Source organism: Puma concolor, chromosome E4 (genome assembly GCF_028749965.1).
Source record: "Puma concolor isolate L17-30 chromosome E4, mPumCon1.1.hap2, whole genome shotgun sequence".
In the NCBI taxonomy this organism is placed as follows: Eukaryota; Metazoa; Chordata; class Mammalia; order Carnivora; family Felidae; genus Puma; species Puma concolor.
This window is the reverse complement of record NC_141683.1, coordinates 60,080,170-60,106,393: the sequence shown is the minus strand read 5'-3', so window position 1 is coordinate 60,106,393 and position 26,224 is coordinate 60,080,170. Positions and strand designations below refer to the sequence as shown.

Sequence of the window (26,224 nt, the reverse complement as noted above, 5' to 3'; positions counted from 1 at the left end):
GAGTCAGATGACGACATGGGCCAGCAATCAAGGATAGCACAGTGCAGCGACCTTAGGAGCTGGCGTGTATCGGGCACTTAGGTCCTGGGCACCAAGCCCAGTCCTTCTCACGCATTACAGGGCCGCTTCCTCACAAAAAGAGACAGTGGCCCCTACCTGAAGGAAGACCATGTTCCAGATTAATGGTTGCTAACAAAAAGAAAAGGAATCGTGAGATTGTATTTTTTTTCTCTCATGGATACCCTTTCATTTATTTGTTTAGGCTTTTTTTTTTTTTTTTTTTAATATTTTACTTTGAGAGAGAGAGAGAGAATGCATGAAAGCAGGGAAGGAGCAGAGAGAGAGGGAGGGAGAGAATTTTCAGCAGGCTCCACCCTGAGCACGGAGCCTGATGCAGGGCTTGATCCCACGACCCTGGGATCGGGAACTAAGCTGAAATCAAGAGTCAGATGCTTAACCGCCTGAGCCACCCAGGTGCCCCTCATGAGTACCCTTTGGGTACATCTTCCTGTACCTCCCCTGACTCCTAATTCCCACCCCTGCCCCCCCCCTCTTTCTCTCACATGGATGTGTACACGTGCACACCCACACACACACACTTCTTTTGCAACAACAGAGAAAATCAAGGTCATCCCTAGTCCCCTATCCACCTGTGTGTAAACAAACAGGTCTCACTAGAATGAGAATGTATTCTTGACTGAAACACACTTTCCTGGCAAGTCAGGGCTGGACCTTAATCCAGTTTCTCAAACGCTCATTGACTGCAGAAAGCTACAGAGAGAAGTGGCCAATTTCTAGTGACTCTTCCCGAGGAGAACATGCTCGAAGCATTTCTTTACTCAGAACAAAACCAGAACCGCCCTGCCTCACAGCTGGGGCCCCTGGCAGCTGTGACCTGGAAACATAACTCTTTCTTCTTCCCTCCCCAGCCAAGGAGACCACGCGGAGGGCAGGAGGGGCCAGCCCCAGCTGCCACCGTGGCCTCTCCTCCTGCCAAAGTCCCTCTGCCAGTGGAGGCCACTGCTATGGTGGAGCCAAGATGTCAGAGTTGGAGCAGGAGAAAGGAGGCTCTGGAGCAGACAGAGACACTGTCTAAACTCCAGAACGAGCCCCGAAGCTTGAATTACCATTCAGATTCATTTCGAGATCGCAGAATGTGCTGGCGATGTTTTTCTAAAGGGCAACCCCGGTGCTCCCGAGATGGGAGGTACCCTCCCTTCTGACAGACTTCTTCCATTTTCCGGAGGGAGGGAGGAGACAGAGCTGGCTCAGCAACCCCCCAGTCGGCATCTCTGCCGGCCGTTTCAGCAGGGGCTCGACGGTCACCCAGGTAGGAAATGAATGTCTTAAGCTGCAAGTGTCCTTCCCTTAATGATGCCTGATGGCAAAGACCCGTGTCTTTATTGCATGTTAACATGCCTCTTCCCTTTCCTCATTGAGCCGCATCATGGCGAATGGCAATTGGTGTTCAAAACAAATAAACTGAGCCATCGTAGAGAGAACCTTGCCAGATAGTCTTAGGAGAAGTTGAGAAGCGTCATCAGGACCAGACCAGGCCAGCAGGGCGTGGGGGCAGGCTGTGCGTCAGGGTCCCGAGGGCCCTGAGTGGAAGATGCCCCCAGGCTCTCTGCCCCAGGACCCACCCTGAGAGTGGGGAAGGAGGGTCCAGGGATTGGGGTGGGGGACTACTGAGAACATTCGCAGGTGTTTGCTGGTTTCCTCAGGTGGGGACGTTGTGTTGCCTCCACCGGACCTGCCCTTTGCAACTCCCTTGTCCATGTGGCAAGCAGCCCTCAGCTCCTCCCTTGAAGTTTGTGACAAATGTCAGGCTCTTATCCCCCACCCAGAAGCAATACGGTTCGTGGGGGAGGGGGAGGGGCAGGCTGCCCGAGGTCAAAGCCCAGCTCCGGTTTGTGCTAGCCGCCGAGCCTCCGTCCCCCCACCTGCAAAACGAAGACCAATAAAAGTGCCACAAAATTGGTTGACCTAAAACATGTGAAAAACACACACCGAGCGAGTTCCTCTCAACAGGTGTTAGCTGTTCTTGCCGCTTGTCACTTCACTAAACCAGCCAGACATCCATCAGCCCTTGTGAGTTCTCGGAGCTCGGCGGCTGGGACTTGTTACAAGCAGCATTGTCCTGCTTGTGCAGAAAACACATTCAGGATGAAGTAAGGCGTGTGACTCTGCTCTGAATTTTCTTTCAACCTCTGATAATGTTTCTGACAATGAAACGTATCGTTAAAACACACTCTCTTCACTAAACAGGAAAATTACTTGAATGTCTCTCATTAGCTTTAATCTTCTCTCCCCGACCAGGTTAACCTAACAGATGCACTGTCACTATAAGAGGCAAGTTTGGCTGCCAGAATCTTCTATCAGTGGGTCACTGTCCCTGTGGTCACCGCAGGCCCTGGACAACCTCAGCAGAGAAGTCAGAGATGCCACTGATTCAGCCACACAAAGGCATTTTCTTTTCCCTCCCGAGGGGGGGGTGCCCGGCAGGAGGGTGGGAATCCCGGGTGAAATGGCATTAACAGAAAACCCTTGAAGGGAAATCCTCCCAAGTCCTAAGAATCCGTCCTGCCCACACTAGGTTGGGGAACAACCGAAAGGAAAATCTGGGCATGTCCCTCTTTAAGAAAATTAAACGTGGGCGCCTGGGTGCCTCAGTCGTCCAAGCATCCAACTTGATGTTAACTCAGGTCGTGATCTCACGGTTCGCGACACGGAGCCCCTCTGTGCTGACAGCGTGGAGCCCGCTTAGGATTCTCTCTCTCCCTCTCTCTCTCCCTGCTCCTCTCCACCTGTGCTCTCTCTCCCTCTCAAAATAAGTAAACGTTTTTTAAAAAGAAAATTAAATAGGTATGTTCGTTCTATGAAAATCCGATACGTGAAAACGTACACTAATGAAAATTGCTAAATTAGAAAGCAAATCCCTCCATTCCTAAATGATTTGATAACACGCTTCTAAGCATGTTTTCTGCTCATGGAGGTGGCCGGTCAGCCACCATCAGGGCCTCATGGGCAGGCTGAGCTAACACCACCCAGTCACCTGAGCTCCTGGTGGTCGCCATTCCAACGTGCCATGCATCTTCATGGGCACCTAAGACCCAAGCGGCCAGTTCAGGAAGCTCCATTTACTTACAACATGGCAACCTGGCAGCCCAGAGGACTGACGGCTGGAGCAAGAATCCAAACGTCCTGGGTTCAAGTGCTGACTCTGCCCCGTACTTTCTACGTGACATTCGGCTGGTTTATTGATTTCTTGGGCAAGCGTTTCTTCCCTGGTAAAATCTCCAAGTGGAACTTGGAGATATCTATCCTCCCCAGCTCAAATATTCTGTGATTCTGTCACATCAGGCCAGCTGCAGATAGAAAGACTTCCCAGAGAGGTTCCATCTACTCTTCCTGTCACTGAAGGTAAAATTCACTGGCAGCGTCAGACCGCCCCCCCCACCCCAACCTAATCATGATATTACCACAAGCCACTTCTGATTACAAGGCAGTTAAACAACACGCGAGGCGCATGCTTGACGACTTTGCGAAATTAATTTCTCATAAGAATAAGTGTAAACTTAAAGTCACATTATTTTTAACAGTGCACTTAAATTGAGGCATTAATTTTTTGAATTGCATTATTTTGAATTTGCATAATTCAGAATCCAATTACATGTGACTTGTGTATTCTCTCTAAAAGGGTTTTTTAAACCTTCGAGAGAGGGAACAGAGGTAGTAAAAGAGATTGGCGATGACGCTGGGTCAGACTTGATGGAGAAAGACCATGGGTTTGAGCGAACCCACAGGATGACTATCCAAGACCATAGAGAGGATGCCCTGGAGAGGACCCAGGACCCAGAAGCACAATACAGGTTTCCTTGGGTCACCACTCTGTACTGAGTTTGAGATGACTGGCCAATTTGGAAGTTAGATTTCTCCTTCTCCTCCTCCTTCTTTCTTTTACAAAGAGAGAGAGCATGAGTGGGGGAAAGGGGACAGAGGGAAAAAGAGAGAGAATCTTAAGCAGACTCCATGCTCAGTGCAAAGCCTGATGCAGAGCTGGATCCCACGACCCTGGGATCATGACCTGAGCTGACATCAAGAGTTGGATGCTCAACTAACTGAGCCACCCAGGCACCCCTTCTTCTTCTTCTTCTTCTTCTTCTTCTTCTTTTTTTAATTGAAATCACTCCCGGCTTGAATGCTGCTAGAAGATGTTCAACCCCCAAATTAAAAATCCCTAAAGAGCCAAATCTTCTCTTTATTCTTTGGCGCAGAGGAGCCATTTTGTGCTCTTCAAAATGGCTGACAGGAATCTTCTGAGGAAGCTATGGTCTGAGAACAAACTAGGGATTCGATCAACTTCAAGGCTGAGACTTTGTGTTTAGAGCCATAGCTAGAAACTAACGGATGTTGTTTTTTCCAAACCAAAGAAATCAAGAAATTGAAGATAAAAACTGCTCTCTAAATCTTCCCTTCCACATTCTCCCCGCTGCTGGGCCCTTTAGATTGCAAGAGTTCGTGATTATAACTTTATTCACAACCCATTTGAGGCTTCCAAGCAGCTCCCTCCCCAAGATGAGATGACAAAGCTTTGAAAATTAGAGGCACCCCTCCCCTCACCCCAAAGAGCTATCCTTGACGAGGCGCGCTCTGTTGAAACGGAAGGAATTTGCTTTATAGCAGCCTCCCTTGTGGAATTATGTATGGGAGCATTTAACAATACAGCATTTGCAATGGGCAGGTGAGAGCTGGCCAACTTTTTAAAGGGGATTTCACACACCAGGTCAGCAGGGAGATGGATAGGTGAGCTGCAGTGGATACAATTATTGGACTTTCTGAGCCGTTCTTTTTGAAGCCTCTACCCTTAATAGAAAGAAAAAGAATAATCCTCTTTGCCAACCTTTTGTAGCTCAATCTTTATTGTTCCCACTAAAATCCAAAGAAAACGGACAAGATTCATTTTGTCCAGAAAGCATGTGTGTATTTTATATAGGTCTGAGCTTTGAAGCATTGATAGTTAAGTGGGAGAAAAGACAAAGATTTCTCTCTAATCTGAGGACATCAAAGGGGGAATTTCTGAAGCGCTCTGGCCTAACTCAAAACGGCCCTGGGTGGTATCTCCCGATATACCCCGCCTTTGCTACTAAACTCAGCGTGGAAATTAGCACAGGCTCGCAAAATGACGACAATTAGGCCAGACCGTACAGAAGCAGGCCTGTGGGTAAATTAAGACTTTGAGAGAACGTGACCCACTGGGCCAGGGAAGCTTTTCTTTTACTTACGGGCTCTCAGTGACTCAGTGGGCATCTCTAAGACACTGGCCTGGTCACTGGGCTGCTTGGCCAACCATCTGTAGGACTGGTTGTTTGACGTTGGGTGCAGGAGATGTGCTTGGTTACTATTTACTCATTGCTAAGTCCGGTAGCTGACCTGGACTTTTAAACAGTCAAAAGTTTGAACCATCAGATTGTTCAAGTATCTGTTTGAACAATCAGATATTAAAAATAATTGTTGGTCTGGTGCCACCAACTCTCGATGGCCAAAGTAGGCCACACCCACCTGGTTGGATTGCTGGCCGTTCTATTCTGAGGGCAGAAATAAACAAAGAAGGGGCGCCTGGGTGGCGCAGTCGGTTAAGCGGCCGACTTCAGCCAGGTCACGATCTCGCGGTCCGTGAGTTCGAGCCCCGCGTCAGGCTCTGGGCTGATGGCTCGGAGCCTGGAGCCTGTTTCCGATTCTGTGTCTCCCTCTCTCGCTGCCCCTCCCCCATTCATGCTCTGTCTCTCTCTGTCCCAAAAATAAATAAATAAACGTTGAGAAAAAAAAAAAAAAAAAAAAAAAAAGAAATAAAGAAAAGCACCACACGCATTTGGACTACTTGAGTCAAAACACAGAAGATGGCCACCGTGGAAAGAACTGGTGAGAATTGGGGGAGCTGGCGACGCTTTCTGCTGACGGGGAAGTTCCTGAAACTGTTTTCGTACTGGGCTTCCACTGCGCGAAAGACTCACCATCGGGAACTCTCTGGGTTGGGTTTTTAATTCTGAGTTCTGAGAACAGTACATTTTCCACCCTCTTTTGTCACCTGACTGCTGGTAACAAAGGGTAAGAGCGGGCCCAGGAGAGTCACGCATATCTGGGCTTGATTGTAAGGGGGCCTACGGGTTTCCACAGGAGGCAGTCAGCGTCTTAGTGGAGGGAGCTGGGAGGAGGAAGGACAGGAAAGACAGCAGGCTCACGTTGGGAGGCGGGGACGTTCTGAGGGGAGTTGGGGGACCTGGAGACTCTGCATCTAGAAGGAGGCCACCCCTCCTCTCCAGGATCCTAGCGATTCTAGTCTGGACTTCTCGCCCCCCTCCGGCACAGAATCTCTGGAAGGTGCGCAGAGATGTCTCAGCTCTAGTGCGCACCTCCCCAGATTGCCAGCTGTGAGTCCGACTGACGTGCCAGGCACACCAAACCAGTCCCTGGTGCACACGGAAACACATAGGACGTGCCCAGGACGTGTCCATGAGTGCACAGACGGGCACATACGCACACCAGGCACAGGAGTGCGTGAACGCTGGACATCAGTGCATGCACGCACACACTGGAACACACCAGAACACACACACACACACACACACACACACTTGCACATGGCATCCCACACCAGCACATGCACAGTAGGGCACGAGCGCCTGCATCCCCACCAGAGCACTTGGGTCAGCACGCACTGGCACACACGTTTGCTAGGACCGGGCTTGGGCACAGGCTACTCCCATGGTGGAGTCACCTGGTAACAGCTGCCTTCTCCCCGGAGCAGGTCGCTCTGGCCATTCCGCCCCCTGTGGCAACAGGGGACAACCTTCACCCCCACCCCCACCCCCAGGTCGTCTTTTTTTTTTCAATTTTTTTTAATGTTTATTTTTGAGACAGAGAGAGACAGAGCGTGAGCAGGGGAGGGGCAGAGAGAGAGGGAGACACAGAATCCGAAGCGGGCTCCAGGCTCCGAGCTGTCGGCACAGAGCCCGACGCGGGGCTCGAACTCACGGACCGCGAGATCGTGACCTGAGCCGAAGTCGGAGGCTCAACCGACTGAGCCACCCAGGCGCCCCAGGTTGTCTTTTTCTATTCTTTCCCCGCTAAGACCTCTTCTCTCCAATTCTCCATCACCACCCTCAGCCCGCATGATGAAAGGGCAGTTCTAACTCAGGGGCCGTCACATTATGTCTTAGACCCAGGCGGGGGTATCGCATAGAGGGGAACTGGCAAAACACAGAAACGCAGTGCTGAGTTTCTAGTATCTACAGCGACAGAGAGAAGTAGGCATTTGTTATATCCTAAATGGTGGCGTCGGCTTACGTTCTGGGCTGTCCTCCCCAAACCCCAAGGCTTGCAAAGGCAATGCACTCTTAGCCCAGCGCCCTGCAAATGTCCTGTGGAAGCTCTTGAACACTCCTGTCCCAGCCGTCCTGCCGGCCAGCTTTGGGAAGGTACCAGAAATTCACGTACGTGGTTCTTCAATGCTTCACGTACTTTTCTCTGCAGCGGATTTCTTAACTTGATTTGTTTTGCTCCAGTCACCAGCAAAAGGGTTTGCCCTCCCTGAGCTCAGCTCAAGCAAATGCAAGGGGACTCAGGGCATAAATCATTGAAGACTGCTCACAGACGTTTGTCATTCAAAGGCAATTGCCCCACTCCTTGAGGATTTTCACAAAAACAAATAAGCCAAAAAACCAATCTCCACTCGGTCTGTGTGTAACACTCTACTGTTCTTTAAAATCTCACGCATAAAACCTTACACACTGTATGAAGACACGTTTTTATCCAACAGATCAATTACAGGCTATTACTTAGACTCTAAACCTCTCAATTACGATTTAACCTCATTTAGCTTTACACGTTTGGTTTTCACATACACGTAGGGCGGTGGGGCTGCGGAAGGTGAACACACAGACCTGTGTCGGTTGCAAACTGAGGGCCATCCCTCCCAAGACAAGCTCCCAAACAGCTCTATTTCTCAACAGTGAAACAGAGAAGAAGGATTTTACCAAATTTGTGGGAAGCACGAGCTCAGAATTGTAGTAACGTGCCAGAGAGAAACATAATTCCGTATTAACTACCGAATATTTCATACACTCGGCAGAAAAAAAAAAAAAAGCCTATTACACGAGGACACACAGCGTCAAAATTATTATTTCTTCCAAAATGGAGAGGAAAACAGTAAAGGATGCTTGCTAAAAGGAACGCCTTCACAGGTCGGCCTCAGAGTTCAGTCACCAGGGGTATGACATTGTCAAATGACGAGCGAGCACCCGGGAAAGAGGCTGCAGGGAACCCTCGAGAATGTATACACCGGACAAGGTTGTCAGAGAAACCGGCTTTGGGGCCTCGCTCTAGTCTTAGGCCAGGTCACCAAAGCTCGGAGCCTCGTTGTCTGTGTTCACAAAGAGAGAACCCTACTGCTTCATCTGCTACCCCCATAGGATGGCAATGAGGACCCCGTAAGTAAGGGTGTAGGAAGTCACTTCGTAACTATAAAGGGATGACTGCGTTCAGAGAGCGGCGGTCTGGACGGGGCAGGGATCCTGCCTGTCCTTGTTTTCTAATGCTTTCTATTTATTTATTTTTTTCCCCCCCTTGAGCTGAAAATCAGTTGCTGAGTAGCACAAATCATAGCAGGCAAGCAAGGTGGTTGGTGGAGACTCCTGACACCTGCCCCACTGCAGTCCCGCTGCTTCAGACGCAATCTGCTCTCTCTTCAAGTCACTTCTTACCAACCAAGTCCTTGGGTGCCCCCCCTCCCCCGCCCCCGATACATCTGCAGTCAGGGCACGAGCATAAGGGTTAATAAGCCAGAAAACGCTGGGCCTCGTCCTTGGATTTTTCACGCCAGAGGCTCCCGCGAGAGAGTTAAAGATATTGTGATAAAGGTGGAAGTCCAGACCTAAAAAGTATTTGGAGCCGCACGGAGTCGAAGTTTAGTTTCCGAATCCTGGGAGCCAATGCCAGCGCGGTGGGGGCCGATAAGTAAATGTTCTCAAAAAGTGCCATTTCGAGACCACATGCAATTCCTTTGCTAGGTGCAAGGCACGTCCGACTCTCTCCTTTCTCATCTCACAGATGAGAAACCAAAGCCCGGAGAGAACTGTCTGCCCAAGTTCACCCCGCGATTTAGCGACAGAGAAGAAGAAAGATGTTATCCAGCTGTCGCCCTGGGAAAAATGACGCTTGTTGTCTTTTGCAGGTTGGGAGGCTCGGGCCCACATGCTGACTGGCTACGACTTTTCGGGGAACCTTTCGTGAGCGGCACTTCTGAGTGGCGTCTCTGCTCCCCAGTACCCTGCGGGAGGCAGACATGACTGCCGCCATCTTATAGAGGAAGGACAGGCTCTGAGGGCGGCAGCTCAGAATCCAGATCTTTCTAGCTCCACGGCCCGCTCTCTCCCTCCACTGTGTAGCTGCCCCAGAGAAGACAGGACACTTGCAGATGGTCAGAGTTAGGAAACAACTCTCTTTCCTCCACTGGATCGTTTTCAACAGAAGCCTAAAGTACCCTGCGAAATGTTCTTTAATTTATTCTTTTAACTGTCAACCAGGGAGAAATTAGCCCAAGGACATAATTCAAAAGACAATTTTAAAGCTACGTATGTAAAGATTTTTCTTGCAGGCTTAGCTATAATAACAAAAATTAGAAACAGCCCAATGTCCAACAGTAAAGAAGTAGGAAACTACGTTACATAAACTCTGGAAGTTTACATAGCAATTAAAAACCATCGTGAAGGCTAGGCATAAAAAAAAAAAAAATGCTCACGATAGATTATTAAGAAAAATAAGCACATGGAAATGCTTTTATGATGGCAACCATAAAAAGATGTGTGTACACTCTTTTTAAAATATTGGAATGGAACATAAAGAAGGAAAATTGAAGTTATTGGGCTAGCTTGTAAGATTTTGGATTTAAAAAATGCGTAACTTCCTCCGATGAGTTTGTGATATTTTTGTTAAAACACCTCAAATTAAGAGAAGGGAAAAAAGCGGTAGTTACTTGGAACATTTAGTTGGTAACTCAGACCAAATGAGACTACACCGGCTAAACTGCTTTTTTCTTCTTTCCGTATTTTGAGGCAATTGTATACTGTGATTTTTGCCATCATCCACAAACTCTTATTTTTCTCCTGGTGCCTCTCATTAATGAGGTTTTTTTCTTTTTTAAGTTTATTACTTAACATTCTCCCACAGTGGATAGCCTTGTTTATTTTCTGCTTTTTCCTTAGGGTTTAAGCCAAGTCAGAAAAACGAACGTCTTTCTTCATTCGTTTATGTTTGAGATATAACATTATTTGAATCATATGAAATTATCTTGTTTGTAGGTCCAAAAACAAACAGCGGAGATTTTATATCAAAAATTTTAATAACAGCAGATTGTATCTTAAACCATCCCAGCAACTCATTTTGAAGCATTCTGTTCCCTCAAACTGTCCTGTCCCCTCCACCAGCTAAATTTTGGTTGGTTGGTTGGTGGGTGGGTTTAGATTTAAATGCTAAATTCTCTAGAAGGGAAGTCCAAATAACACCATTCCAGTATATTCCTCGTAAACCATTAAAGTTAATATAACTACGTGGAAACATCTAGAATTCTTTCGTTCACCCACTTTAATTCATTTGACACATATTTATTGTGTGTGGGCTCAACTCATGGCAGTGCGCTAAGCGCTAGGCACCTCTCTAAACAAGACTGAGGTGTCTTTTCCCTTGGGGAACATAGACTCCTTTTTGCAGGCTGGGAGGGATGGCTAAGAAAGGTGGTGACTCACCAAGATCAGTTTGTTTCAACTAACGTGCCAAGTGACTGACTGGTTTGGATTCTTTTTTAAGCAGATTGACTGAATGTTTGCTCAAATTGATTCAATCTACCATCAGGTCATTGTTAATAAGAACTCGCCTTGGCCCGATAAGAGAAGAAGTCTATATTGAGCTGTCCCCGCTGTTTATTTAATCCATTAGCTGACCACAGGTACATATGGCTCAGGAGAAAAAGACTCCCGAAGGGTGTCTTTGGACAGCTCTAATGTAAAACAGTTCCCGAAGAAGTGCCTTAACTGTTCTAAATAAAACACAAGACACGATGCCTGGGGGACTCTCGAAAGTAAGAGTGGACATCCAGTAAAAGTTAAATCTAATTTTTTAAAGACAAAGGCAAAAATAAAAAAACATTTTTCAAAACATACAGCAGTGGTCAGTTACCTAAGGGACAGCTTCCCAGAACTGATTCTGGGGGACATTTCACAGCAGTGGGATCTCTAAGCCAGCAAGTGGGAGAAACGCCAAAGGAGAGAACTTAAGTAGCTCATCTGGATGAGCAGTGCCAGTGACAGGACGTCGAAATATTGGTGAGAATGCCATTGTCCTGTACCACCTAGGAGTTCCCCTCATGTCCAGCTCTGAGCAGCTTAAGCAGAGCTCTGGCGTTCGAGACGTTTGCATTTAAATACCCAGTCACTGGACACCCATGCCAAGCATTCAGCTTCGAGATCTGTGTGGCCACCCCGACCAGTGACGAGCTGGTGGACTTTGTCCTCTAATTTCCTCCCCCTAACTATTTAGATTATACACTTGGGAGCATGTTTTCACTTTGGGGGAGTATCCCCTACAGAATAAGTGTCTTAAAAAAGGGAAAATGGTGGTTCTAACGCTCATCCGGTGACCTGCCCAAGCTTTGATCCTTGTTCACAGTTGCCCCCCCCGCCCGCCCCGCTCACATGTTCCTGTGCTGTAGGCTCAGAAATCAAAAGGAGGATGAGTGGGGCTTCGACGGATGGAGAAAATGTCCAGTGCTGTTTACAACCCAGCTGAGAGCAAATTAAGAATTCTAACCATGGGTTTCCACTTCCTGTTGCTAGATGTTGAGAACAAGAAAACAGACCGTGATGTAATAATAGTAATGATTAATACAGCTTCCATGTATTGGCTGTCTGCTATGTATCGAGCATATTACATTCATTTCTCACCTTCACAGGTCTGCAAGGAAAGTTATCCTTACTTTAGAGGGGAGAAAACTAAGGCCCAGAGAGGTTAAGTAACCTGCCTACCGTTGCACAGCTAGGAAAGTGGCAACGCCGGGATTCCATCTATGATTGGCCTGACTTTTGCCACCACATCCAGCCATCTCCTTGAAAGTAGAGCGGCAAACCAGCCTGGGGGGCCTGCTTTTCCTGAGGGTTTGTGGCCGCGCTGCATCTCTTGTCTGGAGAAAGGACAACGGCCACACTGACCAGCTGGAAGCATTCTTGGCCCCAGTGGGGTAGGGAGGTAGGGGTACTGAGTAGCTGAGGGCCCTGCAGGCAAAAGCGTGCCCCTGCCGCTAGGCACACCCCCTTTGTCGCGACTAGCCTCAGACCCCGGCGACCGGCTTGGCAGACTCTCACCCAGGGAGACCTCCTCCCGTGGAGACGCTAGGTCATTATTTGCTTCGATCCTCATGATCTGGGCATTTCCATAAAAGGCACATGGAAAGATCTCTAAAAGGCAGGCTTTTAAAAAGTTTGGAGGGGCGCCCGGGTGGCTCAGTCGGTGGAGCGTCCGACCTCGGCTCAGGTCACGACCTCGCAGTTGGTGAGTTCGAGCCCCGCGTCGGGCTCTGTGCTCAGAGCCTGGAGCCTGCTTCGGATTCTGTGTCTCCCCCTCTCTCTCCCCCTCCCCCGCTCATGCTCGGTCTCTCTGTCAAAAATAAATAAACATTAAAAAAAAAATTTTTTTTTTAAAGAGTTTGGAGATAGGTGACTTCACTGAGCAAGAAAAGAGAGACCTCAGCTCAAATTCTGTCAGCGGCCTTTCCGCGGAGCAAAGTTGTAAAGGCAACACGATGCCATTCGCAGCCCTGGGGGTTACAGGCCCAAGTCTCTCCTCACGTCACCTCAACTGGGCTGAACGCTTGGAAGAACCTTCTCGGGGAGTAGCTGAAAGGGCCGTCCCCACACCAGCACAGCAAGGGGCCTAGCACGATGGAAAATCCCGTCCATCCTGTTTCTTCCTCCTGGGCGCTGTGCGTGGAACTGGGCATGGCCCGCATCTCGTCTGCTGGGTGGGGTCTTGTTTGTCACGCGTGGCAGCCACCGCCACCCAAGCAGCTTTTTTTTTTTTTTTTTTTTTCCCTCATCTAACTCTAGTTTGCTGCTACCTTGGCCCCGAGGCCAACACAAACAGACCGGTGAGGAAACCGCGTAGAAGTACCTCGCGGCCTGAAGCCCAGGGTCTGAAGCCACTGCCGTCAGCTGTTCCCCTGAAATCACTGAATTCACTGGCTACTGTGGCATCAGGGACCCTCTTGTCCCCCACACACAGGACGGGCCCGGGACTTGCTCTGGGGCCCTCACCTCACAGGGCCGTGTGACTCACACCCAACAAGGCTCTTCCGAGAAGAACGCTGCGACCTTACAGAGTTTTCAGAACCCCCGAGGTGTCAGGCTGGGGCTGTGCCATGTTCCCTGTCAGGAACAGAAGCACCAGGGGCCTCCCCTGCCCTCTCAGCACTGTCGCCAAACGCTCTCCCGCACTGAGGTGACCCGTGACGTGGAGAAGGGACATGTGTTTGTGACCTGTCTTCCTGTGTCTTTAGGTTCAAATACAGCTGGTCCTGTTTCTGGTAAAAATGCCATGATACCAATCTCCTGAGACAGTCTATTTTGTCTTTCTTTTCACATGTGGTCCTCATAATGTGGCCTAGACAACACGGTGGCAGTGAAAGGATTCTAGAAAAGCCCCGCTTCCGCGAGCTAAAATGAGGTGAGGAGTAAGTTCTCTCGCTGGTCGGTTGTTACGATGGCGACTTAACAGGTCACATCCTCTCATCCGTCCCTACGTTCCGTCAGCGTCTCTAGCTTTTTGGCCTCAGATAGAGGGCTGCTTGCAGTGAGGGTGGTGGGTGAGTCACTGAGCCACGATGGGTGTGTCCCAGGGCAGCCCCTGGCCGTGGGGGGGGGGGGGGGGGAGGGGGGCAGGGGCAGCCATGACAGAGCTGAGTGGAGACACGGGCCCGGAGGAAGGCCCCTTCTGTCCTTCATGGACATCGCTGCTCAGTCCCTGCCCCGTCCAGGTGCTTCAAGTCAGCCAGAGTCACAGCCGTGACCCCGTCTGACCGAGAGAAGTGTTTTTTGTTGGCAAAGGACAAAGGAAAGAGGCCAAGTGACGGAGCCAGCCAGGGGGAACGAGGAGAAGACGCAGAGACGAGACGAGCGTCGCAGTATGAAAAGTGGCCTGGCTGATGTGTTCTCATCCCATCCAGCGTCTGTTAAATACTCCCTCTCTTTTTCTCCGCGCTGGGCCTGCCTCAGTCGCTCCTCTGCCCCCTTCCTCCCTGTCCTTTCCCCTCCATGGACTGTCCTCTCTTCTGTTAGCACTAGAAACACCTGTATTGGGGGCAGGTGTGCGTTGAAGCAGCTGGGTCTGAGCCGATGCCCAGCTCGGCTGCAAGGGAGCAGATCCAACCTGCTCAGCTTCGAAAGAGACGCCAGCTCCTCGCTACCCCTCCGCTGCGTACCACCCCCCTCACACACACACACACACACGCAAGAAGAGTTTCTGGAAGTTCCTTGCCATCCATCTGTCCGGCCTTACCTGTTCCTGGGAGCTGTGCCTGCAGCAGGGCCATGATGACAAGCGCCTTCCACATCACCTTGTCCTTTCCCCCAGGGTGGCACCAGGAGGCCGAGGCTGTGGCAGCCATGGCTGGGACCCAGAAGAGAGACGGTCTCTCTGCTTTGTGCTGCTGCCTCCTCAGGAAGTAGAGGACTGTGGGGCCTTTGAGAAGGCAGACACCTGCCAGCAAGGCCAAGAAACGCACTCCCCCTTTCGGTTCACGGGCAGGAAGCTCTGGAGGTTTGAGGGTTTGAGGGGTGTGTGTGTGTGTGTGTGTGTGTGTGTCTACATCTTGCTTTTTCTCTCATTTAACCATTGCTTTACTCTCCTTTTCTCCTAATTTTTGTCTAATTTTTATCTAACTCCTCTCTTGATGGGTGAAGCCAGTCCCTAGGCGAACAGGAGTTCCCAATGCGTGCAAGGACATTTTCCTGGACTTACATATTTTATAGATGTTGGTGAGACGGCAGAGCTCTGGATCCAGGAGAAATGCAGAGACAGAATACCCGGGCTTTGGTGCCTATCTCTGCTACCCAGGTGCTGTGTGGCCTTCAGTAACTCACTCAGCGTCTCTAGACATCAGCATCCTTACCTGTAAAGCAAATGGCTGGAGTAGATCTGAGGCTACAGACCCAAACTTGGCCTTGAGTTGGAACCACATAGTATTTCAAATGCTTTTGCTGGTCGTCAACATTGAAACACTGGCATAATTTACAATAATAAAAAGATAAATACCTACAAACAAAGGTAATGAAAAGTGTTAGTTAGATCTATATGAAATACATTTTAAAACATTACTGAAGGATGCAGAAGGGACCTGGGTATATGGAAAAGTCTATGGTCTTTGATAATCTTAAGAAGACTACAATTCTTTGTAAACGAATCAACCCATTCCACTAAAAGTATCAACACACAAATAAAACTCCTACAATTCAACAATAAGAAAACATAACCCAATTAAAAATTGGCCAAAGATGGGGCGCCTGGGTGGCTCAGTCAGTTAAGCGGCTGACTTCAGCTCAGGCCATGATCTTGCGGTTCACGAATTCAAGCCCTGCGTTGGGCTCTGTGCTGACAGCTCAGAGCCTGGAGCCTGCTTCAGATTCTGGGTCTCCCTCTCTCTCTCTGTCCCTACCCCGCTCAAGTTCTGTCTCTCTCTGTCTAAAAAATAAATACGCATTAAAAAAAAATTGGCCAAAGATCAAAATAGATACTTCTCCAAAGAAGATAAGCACACAAGAAGGATCTCAACATCGTTAGATAAATGCAAAGCAAAACTACAGTGACATTGGCCATGGAAACATTGTTCTCGAGATGTCTCCTCAGGCAAGGGAAGCAGGAACAAAATTGGGACTATTTTTAAAAACTATTGGGAATACACCAAAATAAAAACTTTTTGCACAGTGAAGGAAATTATCAACAAAATGACAGGGCAACCTATTGAATGGGAGAAGATATTTGCAAATGACATATGCAATAAGGGGTTAATATCTAAAATACATGAAGAACTTAAACAACTCAACACCCAAAACTGATTAAAAATGGGCAAAAGACCTGAATAGACATTTTCCCAAAGAAGACATCCAGATGACCAAGTGACATGAAAAGATGCTCAACATCACTCATCATCAGGAAATTGCAAATTAAAACCACAATGAGGGGCGCCTGGGTGGCTCAGTCAGTTGAGCATCCGACTCTTTTTTTTTTTTTTAATTTTTTTTTAACGTTTTATTTATTTTTGAGACAGAGAGAGACAGAGCATGAACAGTGGAGGGGCAGAGAGACAGGGAGACAGAATCGGAAGCAGGCTCCAGGCTCTGAGCCATCAGCCCAGAGCCCGACGCGGGGCTCGAACCCACGAACCGCGAGAACGTGACCTGAGCCGAAGCCGGACGCTCAACCGACTGAGCCACCCAGGCGCCCCTGCAGCATTATATTTAAAATAGCCAGGATACAGAAGCAACCCAAGTATTCATCCACAAGTGAACGGATAAAGAAGATATGGTATACATAAACTACGGAATATTACTCAGCCACAGAAAAGAGTGACATCTTGCCGTTCGCAACAACATGGGTGGATGTAGAGGGTATAACGCTAAGTGAAAGAAGTCAACCAGAGAAAGACAAATACCATATGATTTCACTCGTATGCGGGAATTTAAGAAACAAAACAAATGAACAAAGAGAAAAAGAGACTAAAAAAAAAAAAGAAACCAGACTCTTTGATACAGAGAACAAACTGGCAGTTGCCAGAGGGGAGGGGAATTGGGGGCTGGGTAAAAGAAAAGAAGAAGAGGAAGAAGAAGAAGAAAAAGAAGAAGAAGAAGAAGAAGAAGAAGAAGAAGAAGAAGAAGAAAAGAAGAAGAAGAAAGGAAGAAAAAGAAAAGAAGAAGAAGAAGAAGAAGAAGAAGAAGAAGAAGAAGAAGAAGAAAAACCCATAGTGAGATCCTACTTCACACCCCCTAGGGTGGCTAAAATAAAAAAGACAATTAGTGTTGGGGAGGGTATACAGAAATTGGGACCCTCAGGGACACCTGGATGGCTCAGTTAAGCAACAGACTTCGGCTCAGGTCATGATCTCTCACCTTGTGAGTTTGAGCCCCGCGTCAGGCTCCGTGCTGACAGCTCAGAGCCTGGACCCTGCTTCGGATTCTGTGTCTCCCTCTCTCTGCTGCTCCCCCGCTCATGCTCAGTCTCTCTCTCTCTCTCTCTCTCTCAAAAATAAATGAACATTAGAAAAAAATTTTAAAAAAAACAAAGAAATTGGAATCGCATACATTGCTGGTGAAAATGTAAAATGATAAAGCCTTTGTAGAAACTAATTTGGCAGTTCCCCAAAGAAGTCAAACAGAGTTGTCATAGGACACAAAAATTATGCCTCTAGGCATAGACCCAAGAGAATTGAAAACACATGTCCACACAGTATTATCATAATAGGCCCAAATTGGAAACAAGCTAACTAGGGAATGGTAAACAAATGTGGTATATCCCCCAAATGGAATGTGATTCAGGCATAAAAAGGGATGAAGAGGTAAGAGGTCTCTTTTTGGGGTGGCAGAAACTTCTAGAATTAGATGGTGGGATAGTGTACAACACAGTGAACATAGTAAAAGTCATTCAGATTACATTTTAAAATGGTAAGTGCGATGTTACGTGAATTATATCTCAATGCAAAAAAAAAACATTAAAACAAGCAATATTAATTCTGTGCTTGCAAGTAATTTCTCATGGTCTATGGTTTGCTTTTTCATTCTCTTAATGGTATTTTTTGATGGAAATGTTTTAATTCTGATGATACCCAATTTATCAATTTTTTCTCTTATGGTTTGTGCTTATGTTCTATACCCAATTTGTTGGGAGCTTTTAGCATGACAAGAGGTTGTGTTTTGTCAAAAGCTTTTTCTGCACCTATCAGGATAATCCTATGACCTTCATCCTTCATTCCATTCACGTGGTGTATCATGTTTATGGATTTGCATGTGTGAAACCATCCTGGAGTCTCCAGGCTAAGTCCACGTGATAAGGGTGTACAATTCTTTTTTTTTTTTTTTTAATTTTTTTTAACGTTTATTCATTTTTGAGAGACAGAGAGCATGAGCGGGGAAGAGGCAGAGAGAGAGGGAGACACAGAATCTGAAGCAGGCTCCAGGCTCTGAGCTGTCAGCCCAGAGCCCAACGCCAGGTTCAAACTCCTGAACCGCAAGATCATAACCTGAGCCGAAGTCAGACGTTTAACCAACTGAGCCACCCAGGCATCCTGAGAAAATTTTGATTACTGACCCATTAGTAGTGCAGGATTATGTGGTTAAATTTCTACATATTTGTGAATTTTCCAGTTTTCTTCTTCTAATTGATTTCTGGTTTTATACCCTTGTGGTCAGAAAAGACACTTGGTATGATTTTGACCTTCTTAGGTTTGCTAAGATTTGTTTTGTGATCTATTGTATGATCTATCATGGAGAATGTTCCATGTGCACTTGAGAAGAATGTGTTCTCTGCTGCTGGATGGAATGTTCTGCATATGTGTGATAAGTTTATTTGGTCTAAAGTGTGGCTCCAGTCCAACGTTTCCTTATTGATTTTCTGTCTGGATGATCTGTCTGTTGTTGAAAGCAGGGTATTGAACTCTATTATTATTGTACTGTTGCCTAATTCTCCCATTAGATCCGTTAGTATCTACTTAATTACATCTAGGTGCTCTGACATTGGATGTGTATACATTTATGACTGTTATGTCCTCTTGAAGAAATGACCTCTTTATTATTAGATAATGATCTTCTTTATCTTTGTTACATTTTTTTTGGATTAAAGTCTATTTTGTCAGATATAAGTGTAACTACCCCTGCTCTCTTTAGGTTTTGACTTGCCTGTTAGGAACATCTTTTTCTGTCCCTTCACTTTAAGCCCTTAAAACTGAAGTGAGTCTTGGGGCGCCTGGGTGGCGCAGTCGGTTAAGCGTCCGACTTCAGCCAGGTCACGATCTCGCGGTCCGTGAGTTCAAGCCCCGCGTCGGGCTCTGGGCTGATGGCTCAGAGCCTGGAGCCTGTTTCCGATTCTGTGTCTCCCTCTCTCTCTGCCCCTCCCCTGTTCATGCTCTGTCTCTCTCTGTCCCAAAAATAAATAAACGTTGAAAAAAAAAAACAAAACTGAAGTGAGTCTCTTACAGGCAGCATATAGTTGGGTCTTGCCTTTTTTTTTTTTTTTAATTCATCCAGTCATTCTCTGTTTTCTAATTGAAGAATTTAATTCATTTACATTTAGTAGAGTTAATTATTGATACTAACGTCATCTTATTACTTGTTTTCTGGCTGGTTTGTAGTTCCCTTGATTCTTTCTCCCTCTCTTGCTTCCTTCCTTTGTGAACTGATGCTTTTCTGTAGTGGTAAGCTTTGACTCCCTTCTCCTTATCTTTCGTGACTCTACTATAGATTTTTGCTTTGTATTTACGATGACACTTACTTAAAACATCTTTTAGATATAACAGTCTAACTTACACTAGTAACAACTTAACTTCAATCACATACAAAAACTCTACCCTTTTGCTCTCCCCTTTTATGTTTTTTTTATTATTATTATTTTATTTTGAGAGAGAGTGAGGGACAGCACACGCAGGAGCAGGGGAAGGAGCAGAGAGAGAAGGAGAGAGAATCCCAAGCAGGCTCTGCGCTCTCAGTGCAGAGCCTGACACAGGGCTTGGTCCCACAAACCATGAGATCGTGACCTGAGCTGAAATCAAGAGTCAGACGCTTAACTGACTGAGCCACTCAGGCTCTCCTTCTTTTAAGTGTTTGATGTCACAATTCACCCATTTTTATTTATTAAATGTGTATTTATTAAAATTATTATAGCTATAGTTATTTTTAATACTCCTGACCTTTAACCTTTATACTAGAATTAAATGGTTAACACAGCACCATAATACAGTATTAGGGTATTCTGAATTCGACTATATACACTTACCTTAACTAGTGTGTTGTACGTTTTTATATGTTTCACATTACTAATTTCAGCTTGAAGGACCCCTTTTAGCATCTCTCCTGAGGCAGGTCTCCTGGTGGTGAACTCCCTCTGCTTTTGTTTGTCTGGGGAAATCTTTATTTCTCCTTCATTTCTGAAGGTTAACTTTGTTGGGTAGAGTATTGTCGGTTGGCAGTTTTTTCTTTCAGCACTTTGAATATATCGTCCTACTCTCTCCCTGCCTGTAAGTTCTCTGCTAATGAACTTATAAGGGTTCCTTTATAAGGTACCAGCTTCTTTTTTCTTGTTGTTTTTGAGATTCTCTTTATGTTTTCTTTTTCACAGTTTTATTGGGATGTGTCTCAAAGAAGATCTCTTTAATCTGAGTTTGTCGTATGACCTATGAGCTTCATAAACTTGGATATCCCAATCTCTCTCCAGATTTGGAAAATTCTTGGCCACTGTTTCTTTCAGTAATCTTTCTGTCTCCTTCTCCTTCTCTTCTTCTGGGACTCCAATAATTCACAAACTGTTTTTTTGTTTTTGTTTGTGTTTGATTTTGTTTGTTTTTGCTGGTATCCCATGGATCACGTAGACTTTCTTCACTTTTTTTCATTTTTTTCTCTTTGTTCTCTGACTGGATAATTTCAAAGTTCCAGTCTTCCAACACACAGATTCTTTTTTCTGCTCAATCTATTTTGCTGTTGACAGTCTTTACTGTATTTTTCACTCATTGTCTTCTTCAGCTCCAGAGTTTGTTTATTTTTTTAATTTCTCTTTGTTAAAATTCCCATTTTGTTCATGTCTCATTTTATTGACTTCCTGAATCATCTTTCTGTGTTTTCCTGTAGCTCAGTGACTTCCTTAAAACATCTATTTTGAATCCTTAGGTAAAACACAGCTCTCCACGCCTTTGGAATCAGTTACTGGAAGATTACTGTGGTCCTTTGGTGGTGTCATGTTTCACTACTTTTTCATGTTCCCCGGAGTTTTGTGTTGCTGTCTTCACATCTGAAGTAGCAGTGACCTCCTCCAGTCTTTACTGATTGCCTGTGGGGGAAAATATCTTCCATCAGCCGTGCTAGGGATTCTGGGACTTTCCCAAACCTTCTGTAGATATGTCTGCTCCACACTCTTTGCTCCCTCCTGTGGCAGAATTCATAAACTTGTACGCCCTTTCTCGGTCTTGTGACATGCCAGGCCACCTGCTGAGAGCCTCCTTTTCGCTTTCCCAAGGGTGGTGCTAAAGCTAAGGACCACTCCCTGGTCCACAGATTCAGGTTGGCCTTCTGTGCACACTCCTGGTAATCTGCCAACACTTGCCTGCACTGGCACCATCAGGAACACACCCGGGGAGCCAGGTGTGTAGCGAGGCACCCAGAGCACTGGGGTGTCTGTGAGCCAGCTGGGGGGGACCGACAGGCAAGGCATCCCCAGCAGCTCATGGGCTGGCTTCTTGACGGGATCCACAAGGCAGTTAGTAAGATTCACATCCCTTTAACATGCTCCAAGTGTCCTATCTGCCCGGTCTCTTCCTGCCCAGCCAACATGCCCAGTCTCTTCCCAAGTCATGTAGCTGGTGATTCAGTAGCCTGGATGGAACAAGAGAGAAGCGAGACTCCGTAACAGCATCCCTCACAACTGGGAAAGCCAAGCACTCACTCCTATGCTCTCACTTTCCCCCGCAGGAGAAATCACGGGGGCCAAGAGATCTTAGCCCCCGAGCTGTGCCACCTCAGGGGCGGGGTGACGCATACAAATTCAAGCTGTTCCTCTTAACCACCTTGATGTACCCAAACTCGTATTTTTTTCTTGTTTTTCCAACAGTGTTGCAACTTCTTCTCTGGTCTCTGGACTTCCACAAAGATTCTCTTTGTGGGTGACTGAGGCAGTGTTTTCCAGGAGCTCCCAGATGGTGGCTGAGAGGAGCTAGTTCATGGGTCCCTGTAGGGTCCACAGCAGGGACTGAGACCTGTCTGCCTGTTACCTGATGCACAGGTGGGCAAGACTCCTCTCAGATCCCTTGGCATATGGTGCTGGATCCCAGGGCTCCCACAAGGGCACTTTTGTCCATGGACCGATGCCAAATTGTTATTAAGGGTGGGACATGAACAAGGGATGTCTTATTCAGACATGTTGCTGATGTCACTCCAATTTTGCTCTGAAGCATCAACTATTGTCCCTCGGTTACCGTCTTGGTGAGGCTGCCAAATCAAGGAAAGCAAATCAGCCGCATTCTCCCTGGAATTCATACCCCGAAAGAGTGAAACAGGACCTGGAAACACCCCCTGTTCACTTCCCCTGTTTGGACCCATCCCAGGAGCGGCTCGTGGTCTGTGGCTCCACGAACACTGTTCCAGTAAATTTCCTTTTCGCTGAGATTACTCAGAGCAAGTTCCTGTTGCTTGCCACCAAATGATCCTAACTTACACACTGAGATTTTTGGAAGCTGCATTAGCTTTCTATCGCTGCATAACAGATTATCACAAACTTCGTGGCTTAAACCAACACAAACCTCTTATTTCACAGTAACGTAGATCAGAAGTGCAGGCACAGCATGACTGGATTCTCTGCTCAGCTTCCTGTGAGGCTCAAATAAAGGTAGGTTGACTGGGGTGGCAGTTCCCATCCGAGGCTCAGGAACCTGTTCTAAGGTCTGTGGTTGTTGGCAAAATCTTTTCCCTTACAAATATGGAACCGAGGTCCCAACTTTCTTGCAAACTATTAGGCAGGACTGCTTTCAGAAGCCAGAGAAAACCTGCAGTTCCTTGAATGTGGCCCCACAGGCAGTCCATGGCATGATGTTTGCCTTCCCCCCAGGCCAACCAGAGCCCATCTCTCACTTCTGCAACCAGCTTGAGAAAACTGCTTTTAAAGGGTTTACCTGATTAGGTCAGGCCCACCCAGGATAACATCACATAATCGCAGGAGTGATATCTCATCATATTCACAGGCCCTTCCCATAAACAAGGAGATTGTACAGGGTGTATATACACCAACGTATGGAAATTCTGGAGGCCATCTCACAGTCCTGTCTCCCAAAGAGAAGCTGTAAGAAGCTCCTTCCTTCTTCCTCTGTGAAGATTAGATGCACCTGGTATCTATCTTTTTTAAAAAATTTTTTAATGTTTATTTATTTTTGAGAGAGAGACAGAGTGCAAGCAGGCAGGGGCAGAGAGAGAGGGAGTCACAGAATCCAAAGCAGGCTCCAGGCTCTAAGCTGTCAGCACAGAGCCCGACGCGGGGCTCGAACCCACGAACTATGAGATCATGACCCGAGCCGAAGTCGGACGCTTAATCGACTGAGCCACCCAGGTGCCCCTAAAAGATTTTCAAAGGTGGCAAGAGGTGGCAGAAACAAGCTGGGAAGTGGGTAAAATTAAAGAGATGCTGTCAGGGGAAGAGAAGAATTCTAACCGACTGCGAATTGCCATCGGTAGTCAAGGGGCTTCCACGGGAAAGAGAGCTGCTTCTGCTTCAATGGGGACCTTGCGTCCCCGGTCACTCTAGTGTATGCGTCATATTTACTCTTCGTTCCGACTCAGCAAGGTAGTCAATAGTGCTTGTACAGTTCCCTTTTGATAGTTACAGAAGCCGAGACTCAGAAAGATGAAGTAATTTGCTCAAGGTCACAAGGCTGCTAAGTGGCCGGAGCAGGACTGGAACTCAGGTTTTCCCGGTGCTGGTCCGCAGTAGTGGAAAGACACGAGCCCGGGTTCGAATCCCAGCCCTACCACGTGCTGGCTGACGGTGTGCTCCTCGGCGGACGATTGAAGGAATGAGTAAAATACGTTATGTGCCCAGAATAGGTGTTGGGAAGAATTGGTTCCATGTACACCATTCAGGGGAGGTGACATTCCTCATCGTGGCCTGGGGAAAGGACTCCAGGGGTGAGATGCTGTGCGCAAAGTCCTTCTGGGAATGACAGGTGCCCCAAGGGAGTGAGGAGGGTTGCTGATGGGGCGGGTGGCATGGACAAGTCCTCTGGAGGGAGGGAGGTCTCCGTCCCTGGGCAGGGCCCCCGTGTGCTTCCTCGTCTTGAACCTCACGGCTCTTGGGCACCACGTTGGAACGCACTGCCTCTGCCCCGTGTGGATCCGGCCCCTGGGCTGGTGGAGGCGGTAAGTGTAGCCACAGAAGCCTATCAAGTCCATTCCTGGGCATCGGAGCAAACCCAAAATCATCATCTACAATGAGCAAGCTTCAAACCGGGAGATGCCAGGGCATCTGAGAGCCCGGATATTCTCCACCGTTCCTATGGCTTATCCCCTCCTCCGACTCTCCCAGACGGCCTTCCCCTCAGTGCGGTGTGGCAGAGAGCTGCTGCTGGGGGAATGCACAAACCCAGGAGAGGGTCCCAGCTTCACCCTTACCTGGCTGGGTGGCCTTGACCAAATCACTTTACCTCTCTGAGCCTTGATGTCTGCAGCTCAAAGACGAAGGGGCCGAACTTTGAGGTGGATTTTTTTTTTATTACTTGAGACTGGAAAACATCCTGAGAAATCAATAATGGTGTGGGCTCCTCTACCAGAAAAGTGGCTCCCGGGGGCTGCCTGGTGCCATGCCTCGTACATGCTTGAAGTTGGGTGAGTATTTGTCAGATAAAAAATGTCTTTGTGTTTGTCATCGAAGCATTAAAAAAGTAAAGTACTTTCTTCTTCTTGTCTTTAAAAAGAAAAGACAGAAGGGCCAAACTAGATGGCCCCTGCGTGTTGCCTTCTAGCTGGAAATTATATTTACGTATAACAACTCCTGCCTGTCCAGCGCCCTCCCCTTTCAGCCCTGCCAGCTTACCTAGCCCTGCGGCACTTAGACTGAGGGTGCAGGCCAGACGATGGCCTTGGGTCCAGGCTTCCAGATAAGGGACACACACACATACACACACACACACAAACACACACAACAGACCCAAAATGGAGTCCCTTGTGCTAAGCCCACATCACCAAACTGAAGCTTCATGCCTAACCTAATTGCAGTTTCAGCCTTCTCCACAAACATAGTCTTAACTGGTCAGTCTGGAATTTTCTGGTCAGCACCAGTGAGGGTATCTACCCCAAAGGCCCTTTTGTTCCCCCAAAGAAAGATGAGGCAATCCACTCTTTCCCTGTCCCTGCCCCTTCCTGCCTATAAGAAGCCCCCCTTTTGGGGGCACCTGGGTGGCGCAGTCGGTTGAGCGTCCGACTTCAGCCAGGTCACGATCTCGCAGTCCGTGAGTTCGAGCCCCGCGTCAGGTTCTGGGCTGATGGCTCGGAGCCTGGAGCCTGTTTCCGATTCTGTGTCTCCCTCTCTCTCTGCCCCTCCCCTGTTCATGCTCTGTCTCTCTCTGTCCCAAAAATAAATAAAAAAACGTTGGAAAAAAAAAAAAAAGAAGCCCCCCTTTTTGTGTAGCTCCTGGGAGCTCCCCTCCACTTGCTGGATGAGACGCTGCCTGATTCAGGAATCATTCAATAAAGCCAATTAGACCTTCACAGGTTGCCGCTGGTTTGCAGGGCTCCACCCCGTCCAATTGCACCGGAGAGGCTCTGACTTCATGCAGCCTGTATTTTGGTCATTTGCAAAGGGGAAGGACCAACTGAGTTTGCATGGGATGGGGGCAGCTGGTGGCTCGGAAGTCCTTTCTCAGCCCAGCCTGGACCTTGGGGATCCCCCCCCTCCGCCATACAGGCCTGTGTCCCGCTCGAGGAGTAAGTCTGAAAGGAGCCCACCTCTGGGGGCTGCTGGGCAGGGACAGATGGGTCCCCAACTAGACCTTTATGGCTCCTTAGGATGGTCACCAGCTTAAAGGAAAGGTAAGGAAGTTAAAATAGGCAAACAGGGGTCCTGAACTCCAGCAGGGCAGCTGGTCTGGCCCTGGGTTGAGAGGACTGAACAGGATTTCCCTGCTCTGGGCCACCTTCCTTAGACAGTTCAGTGCAGCTCCACGGGGACCTCTAGCCACCGCTGTTCACACTGCAGTCCCCAGGCTCTTCTAGCTCCTGGCCTGGGGGGCCTGACCTCTCACCAGGTTTCACCACAGGGTCCCAGAGCTGCCCCCCTCTCCTGTCCTTGGACATAGCACACACCCAGCACATGGAGGGGGGCGGGGGGTCTGCTCCCAGTGCACAGTGGAGGCCAGTGACTAACACATGACAGGCGTGACCTTTCT

At 47.8% G+C, this 26,224-nt stretch overlaps 1 protein-coding gene across 2 annotated transcripts in view; it reads right to left on the bottom strand.

Annotated features, from left to right (window-relative positions):
* Positions 1-14,791, bottom strand: part of CD247 (CD247 molecule) — a 75,106-nt gene extending 60,315 nt beyond the window's left edge. Inside the window, exon 1 of one of the 2 annotated variants that reach the window (XM_086693453.1) lies at positions 14,602-14,791. In XM_086693453.1, the coding sequence (XP_086549579.1) occupies positions 14,602-14,710 (109 nt within the window). In that variant the 5' untranslated portion in view covers positions 14,711-14,791. The remainder of the gene's footprint in view (positions 1-14,601) is intronic. The other variant, XM_086693454.1, reaches the window with a different exon arrangement.
* Between the last annotated feature and the right edge of the window lie 11,433 nt (positions 14,792-26,224).